This window comes from Carassius carassius, chromosome 45 (assembly GCF_963082965.1).
Source record: "Carassius carassius chromosome 45, fCarCar2.1, whole genome shotgun sequence".
NCBI classification, from domain to species: domain Eukaryota; kingdom Metazoa; phylum Chordata; class Actinopteri; order Cypriniformes; family Cyprinidae; genus Carassius; species Carassius carassius.
Genome location: NC_081799.1, coordinates 11,556,249 through 11,563,746, shown reverse-complemented (window position 1 = coordinate 11,563,746; position 7,498 = coordinate 11,556,249). Strand labels below are relative to the sequence as shown.

General features: G+C 37.8%; 1 protein-coding gene across 1 annotated transcript; it reads left to right on the top strand.

Annotated features, from left to right (window-relative positions):
• The first annotated feature begins 579 nt into the window (after nt 1-579).
• tlx3b (T cell leukemia homeobox 3b) lies at nt 580-5,635 on the top strand. The gene is made up of 3 exons (XM_059539665.1): nt 580-1,252; nt 3,384-3,621; nt 4,484-5,635. The coding sequence occupies exons 1-3, from the start codon at nt 805-807 to the stop codon at nt 4,695-4,697; spliced, it is 900 nt and encodes a 299-aa protein (XP_059395648.1). The 5' UTR covers nt 580-804; the 3' UTR covers nt 4,698-5,635.
• Nucleotides 5,636-7,498: the final 1,863 nt, after the last annotated feature.

Sequence of the window (7,498 nt, the reverse complement as noted above, 5' to 3'; positions counted from 1 at the left end):
ATAAAGCCGGGAATGAGTCTAAAGTTGACTGACATATTAGAAAAAAAGGTTGAGGGCAGCTTTGGGGTCAAAAGCACTCCTTCAGTTGCTGGAGGCGATATATGATTTCGATTTTTTTTTCTTAAAGTGAGAATTGATCATAAATGTTTTTGCACAAATCAGAAAGATAATTACAATTTTAAAGTCATCCTATACATTCCTCATCTCATAAGCTAACTACAAACTACTTTTTTTCTACACAAAAGGTCCATATGGTAAATAATACAGTTGATGAGCATTTTATTTTCCACATGAGGCCACGGTAGAATCTCTGTTAAATACTCAAGTATTTAAAAAGCCAGTGATGACGTGCTGATGTCAGCATGTCCATAATAAAGAGATACTTGACCAATACAGAAATCGAGGACTAAACGATCTGCATTTTAAAGAATGATGTCATAAACGCGTTATGCTTTGTGACTTGTAACAAAATGAAAGCCAATAAGGAGAGGGAGATTGAGCACTGTCCAATCAGAGAAGAGAAGAGCCCAATGAGTTCCGCGCAGGGATCCAGTGGAGAGAGAGAGTGAGAGCCAGAAATCTGCCAAGTCCTCGTGCCAAAAACTTTTCACCCACAGACGAATGCGTCCAAACCATCCTAAGTCAAAAATTGAATCTCGAGGAGTAGGCTAATACATCACAAAGTAGCCATTACTAGGGATTCCCTCACTCACAGAGCTAGAGTTTTCCGTAGTAGACTACAATTCCAGGGCAGTCCGAAATTGTCTGTGGAATAAACTCGCTGGAAAGCTTCGGGTGGTGAGGATGGACCGAGCCCCAAGCTCTAGCCCAAGTGGCACCAGTCAAACATCACAACCTACCCAACATGAACCCATCAGCTTCGGCATTGACCAGATTCTCAGCGGCACCGATCAAGAGCCACAGCAGAACTCGAGCAGGAATAACTCCGAGAGCAGCAGCAGCGGCAGCGCGAGCGGAGGAAGTTACCATCTCGGCAGCCCAACGGGAGCGAGCGCAACGCCGTACACGACACTAACCGGCACTTTTCACGGCATCGCGGCTCCATATGAGGAGACAAGTCCATACGGTGTGAACTTGACCCTTGCACCCGGAGGAGTGATTAGGGTCCCGGCTCACAGGCCCCTGACCGCGGCCGTGCCTCCACCCATGGCCAGCGCGGTGCCCGGTCTTGGGAGCCTGAGTTTTCCCTGGATGGAGAGCAGCCAGCGCTTCGCCAAAGACAGGTTTGCAGGTAAACAAATAGTCTTATTCTTTCTAACTGGTCCTTTAATTTTTTTGACAAAATCCTCGTGGTTAAACTTATCAGAATCATGAAATGGTGAATCGTCTGAGAAAATAAAAATCCCTCAAGAACACAAACATAATTGCGAAAAGTCCAAACTCTCTGTGAATTATGCTTTAAAATATTTGTAATTTAAAATGTCGGTGGTTTGTGGATTTTTGACGGTAAAAGTCAAGCAGACTTCGTATGAAATGTAAAACATACAAATTTCTAAGACTGGTGTTTTTTTCTCCTTCTTGTTTTAAACATAATTATTTTAAATTCAGTTTTATTTTTTATTTTTTCTATAGCATAAAAACAACAACAATAAACAAACAAAACATTTCAGCTATTGTTGGTGAAACGCTATAATAACAGTATTTTAGCAATAACTTTAGGCCTAGTATATTATGTGATGCTTTAGTTAGCCTATTATTAAAGTTACCTACATTTAAATAATTAGACAATATTTTATTATAGCCTATATTCATATGAACGCACCACGGATTACTTAAATAGAGTAGCCGAGCCTATATATTTAAAAATGTCTTTGCGAGTTATCGCAATAGAAATGTATTCCTCAAAATAGCATAATGCACTTTTAATCATTTGCCATTTTAATTGTGCAAACTGTGATGTTGTTGCACGTGTGCTCGTGAAAGAACCACAAGGATGAATTGGTAGAGGTTTCAATACAATAAATATTAGACAGTGTGTCTGGGAAACTTGATCCTGCTGTTTCCATAAAGAGCCGGTAGATGAATGGCTGCTGCCGAAGAGCTCGTTTTAGTTTTATTTGACCTTGAAGAGCGTGAAACACCTGTGCCAGTTGTGGGCGAAATTAAATGAAAAGGCGATAGAAAGTCAACATCTCAAAATGTTCAGCTTAGGTCAACGTGTAGGTTAACAGCACGAATATATATATATATATATATATATATATATATTTTTTTTGCATGATTTTGTTTTCTATTTAAGCTTATTGGACAAGCGCAATTTTTAACACAATCTGAATAATAGTGCAATAACTAAAATCATCGCGTTTTGTATATTAACCAGATTTAATTTGATATGCAGGCTTATTATTATTATTATTATTATTTTGTTTTTCATATATGTATTGAAGATCTCCAAGCGGGCTACATAAATACAGAAATAAACGAGTATTGTTTTGTTTAGTGTAACCGCTCTTTTGCATATGAATATAAACGTACAATTCAGAGCTGTCACATAGATCACCAGCTTTCTTTATTCTGGGGTAAATGCGAACGCTGTGCCATTAGAGAGACATATCAATATTTCACCAGCTTTAATTATTGCCACCTATAGCTGCGGTAACAGGCACTCTCTACTGCTCTACTGTGTGTTTTGGGTAATAAATAAATGAACAATATAGGTAATTACTGTCATTAGGAGAACAGCTGTTGTTTGTATTTGATGCAACATTAATAGGATATGTTTTGTGTGATTTTATTGTATGTAACCTGAGTAACAGGCCTCTCAACAAATCCCAAGAGCATCAGCAATCCATCTGTTTATGAGGGTTTTTTAGTATTTATCAATCAATAATATAAAGTCTAACTTGACATCTAAAAGGTGTGCATGAAGGCATGGAGTAATTCATAATAATGAGGAACAGAGTTTTCCTTTGACTCAGCAAGAGTCAGAAACTTAGGCTGATTAATGCAGCACACAATTACTCAAACCTTTAAATGAAAGCTGGTTTAATGTACAAAAAGCATTTTACTTCTTAACAGTCCTTCATTTTCTTTGTCAATTATTATATGGGGGGGATAAAGCTTGATTGAAAAAATGTGCAATGCTTCCAGGTTTTTTTGTGTCTGTCTTTACAATATTTAAATGCATTTAAAAATAAACTCTGATACTGCAAAAGCAACATAAATATTTTACAATGTAGATATACGAATTAATATAGGTATTTTATATATACATAAAAAAATCACAATATTAACAAGAGTGATTTTAAATCTTGAATAGATTCCAATTTTGCCTGAAAAATTATTTAGTGTGACAGAAGGAGGTCAGTAAACTGTGTCAGACTCTTCTCTCACTGGCTTTTCCTTCCTTATTCATACTACAGCAGCCCTGACACCTTTCACTGTGGCTCGGCGTATTGGTCACCCATACCAGAACCGCACACCACCTAAGAGAAAGAAGCCCCGTACGTCTTTCTCCCGAGTGCAGATCTGTGAGCTGGAGAAGCGCTTCCACAGACAAAAATACCTGGCCAGCGCTGAACGAGCAGCTTTGGCTAAAACTCTGAAAATGACAGACGCCCAAGTCAAAACCTGGTTTCAAAACCGCAGGACCAAGTGGAGGTGAGACACAGAAAGAAAGGTTGATATATTCTAATGGAAAGTGTAGAAATGTTGAGAAAAATGGTGAAAAACTCCAGTGTGATCACATATGAGGAACAAAGGCACAAGAACGCTGCAATTTCACTATATTTCCAATTGCACATCTTTTTGACTAAACGTTTGTCTGGACACTGATAATGTCCAACAGCACACTGTGAAATAGACTGTTTTTATATAGATTTGTTTTAGCCAGAGTTGTAAACAGTCAACAGAAATGACTAGAATGATAGAACGATGTACTTGATAAAATTTCACGCTGGACATAAAATCATTAAACAGACTGAAATGCATATTTTGAAATGCATATATAATATATATATATATATATATACTAACCACATTGGTGCCTGTTATGACCTGAAATCACTTTTCAGATTTGACCTACTAACAGCCATAATACCAGTAAGAATTATTGGGAATTAATGGTGTTGTCAAGAAGAAATATAAATTATTAATTAAGGCAAACGACATACCACACTTTGGAGAAGAGGAGGAGCTGCTTGAAGATTACACAAATGTTTTGTCTAAATAGACTGGATATTTACCTCCATTAATCAACTACATCGCACAAATCAATTTACAAAATCTCACTTAAATGAATTATATCTAAATCCATATGTCGGTAAAATATTCACACGATTAGTGTTTTTTTTTCCCTCAAAGATCACCATATTTTCTTGCAGCTTTGCTGTAGTTCATGTCACCCTGTAATTCACTGTTTGCACTGGAAACTGAATAGCTGCAGTAAATGTGCACATGAGCAAGTCTGTGGCAAATGTAAAACTTCTACTCCTCTAATTTTCTCTATATCATCTCGTGTCAGGCGGCAGACGGCGGAAGAGAGGGAGGCAGAGCGTCAGCAGGCCAACCGGCTGATGATTCAACTCCAGCACGATGCCTTTCAGAAGTCTTTGACTGATTCAGTTCCATCAGACCCACTCTGCATCCACAACTCATCGCTGTTCGCCCTGCAGAACCTACAGCCTTGGGCGGGCGAGGAGAGCGGCAAGCTCGGGGGAGTGACTGCGCTCGTATGAACATACCAGAACTCAAGAAGTAAATTACATTCTCGATGGACTGGGATGTTGGTTGTCCTTATCTCCATCCTAAAAGACTATATCATTCCACAAAAAAGTGGGGAACTAATATTGGCCATCCAACAGTGAGCAAACCCATACAAATAAAACGGTTCTGTGTCGTATGAGCCTCTGCAGAATAAATGAAGCCTGTTTTCTGTAGTGTGTCTGTGCATACAGAGACTTTTATCCTCATCAGGGTCAGTTTCATTGACAAAATGACTTGTAGAATGGAACAGGCCATCTCAGCTGACCCTTTTACAGATCCTCTGATCTTCTCATCCATCCTTTCATTTGTCCTTCTGCCCCCCCCTGTGTAATTTCTCCACCACTCAGAGCTGTAGAATACAGGATTAATGCAGAAGAGGGAAGTAACGATCAATTACTTATTTATAATGTGAGTTGCACGACCTAAAATGCCCACAATCTGTCCATCTGTGAAAATAAAAGGACAGAAAGACGCACATATAGACAAACACTTTTCCCTTTTTGTCAGGCTGGGTATGCATATCTCGTCTTTTTGGGATTCAAAAGCTAACCAGCTACTTTTTAATTCTTTTATTTTTATTTTATGAAACTACATCCCGATTATTTGAGGAATCGCATGAAGCGTTCAAAAGAGAGTCGTATGACATTGTACAGGGTGGTTGCAATTGATTTTATCGGTTAGATTTATTCAGCAGTGACTCCAAATGCCGCTCAGAAACTCCTCAGAATCATGCTTTGATGGTTGAATGTTGTGTGTCTGTGGGAAAGAACAATTTCAGACGAAACAAGGGTTTGTTAGATGATGCAGGTGTGCTGTTGCATCCCAAACTCTGTATTATACTTTGTATTTGATAAATATGTAAATAGAAAACAAAAAGTAATAAACATTCTGTTTTGGCATTAACACAAAAGGTGTGCTTTGCTTAATTTGTTATTCCCCTAATGTTTTTTTTTTTCCAAATCCCTAAGCAGCACTCTTCTCTAGAGTAATGTGTTGCTTTCAGGGGTCGTACCACCGTTCTACACAACTTCATCGACAAATAAACACTGAGTCCTGGTAGTTGCTTGCAGTCGATTATGCCTGCCACAGCAAAGAAGCACTTATGTCTCAAGCAGATAAATGCGGGATCCTGTGGGACCATAAAAATGCCTTTATGCCCACTGCAACCAACTCCCTCCTCCCAAAGTGCTGACTCTCAGGAACTGACCTGTTTTAAAGGCCTGGGTGGGGGGTAAATGGAAGGGTGTCCATTATAAAGTGATTTAACAGACTCCTTACATTATGATGTTGTTGAAGCCTCCGCAGGGTGAACCTGTGGAGTCCCGCCACAGCTCTGTGTGGACAGATGGTTAGTAGTGACCTGTGCCAGGACCTCTTTGACTGGAGAGGGTGAGTTGATGTGTATGGTTCATCTGAGAAAGCCTTCGGTGATATAGACTCAATACTCAAGATAATTTACACAGGAAGTACTCCTGGCTCCTTTCCACATCTACAGCAATGACATCACTTCTACTGTTGCTCGACTACAAAGTGATTTGTAAAGCGTGGTGTTTTACCGCCCTCTGCTGGCTATCACGTGCAAGCGGTCATCTACAGCCACAAACTCGGAACGAAAAATGGAATATATTAAACGTCTAAACGAGTAAAATAAATGTAACATATAAATCTAGTAAAATAATCAAACTTGTTAAAAATGCTAAAAAGCTGTAGAATAGGTTTGGAAAATATAGCCTATGAATATTGGCAAACCCGTGACTATTTATATGACACTTTGTAAATGTGTGTGTTTGTATAATTTTTTTGGTAGAAGCAAGCAGAGCCGAGCAGAGATTAGGCAGTCCGTTACTGATTCCAAACTACATGACAAAAATTATAACGTTAGCCTAGTTATAACGTAATCAGTTACATTACACATTTTAGGTAATATAATCAGACTACTTTTTGATTACTTTTGACTTTTCACTTATCATATCGATTTAAATAGGGTAATATTATAGCCTACCATACCCTATAAAAAAAAAAGTAAGAAAACAAGAGTGCATTAAACATTACGTCAAGGTTTACCAAACTGGGCTTCGAGCTGCAGAGGGTTTGTATTGTATAATGAAAGGCTAATTAAATTATGAAAAATGTAAAATTAAAAGAAGTAATTTTTAAATTAGTAACATCAATCAAAATAAAACACTTAGACCTATAAAAAAATAGAAATAAGCTATCTTGTGTAGCCTATCTGTATGTCACGCGTTAACCAACATATCTGTGAACATGCAAAAAAAAAAAAAAAAAAACCGAGTATAGCAAGATGAAAAGGAGTAATTAAGAAGAATCAATATATATATATGTATATAGATAGTGTGTGAATATAAAATTAAGCAATCAATTAAAAAAACTGTAGTCTGACTATGAGTAGGCCTACTTTAATTACAAGTGATAATTTTTTTAATCTGATTACGTAATCCAAATTCCATGTAATCAGTTACTACCCAGCTCTACAAGCAACAACACTGAAATCAGCCCAAAAGTTTCTGAATGCTAAATGAAAGCAATTTTTTTCCCCTTTTTGTGCAAAAAGCAGGCAGGTTTATTTAAAACTGGTTCTGAGGTAACGTTTGAATTCACAAATCTATAAAAACAAACCGAGGGTAAGATACCATTTAAGTGTGTGTGTGTTAACAGTAAAGGAATAAGAAAACTTTCCTCTTCGTAAAATCTGCATTAATCACTTAAATTACGGTTTCAGCACAATTAAACGAAGACACGCATCACAGAACAC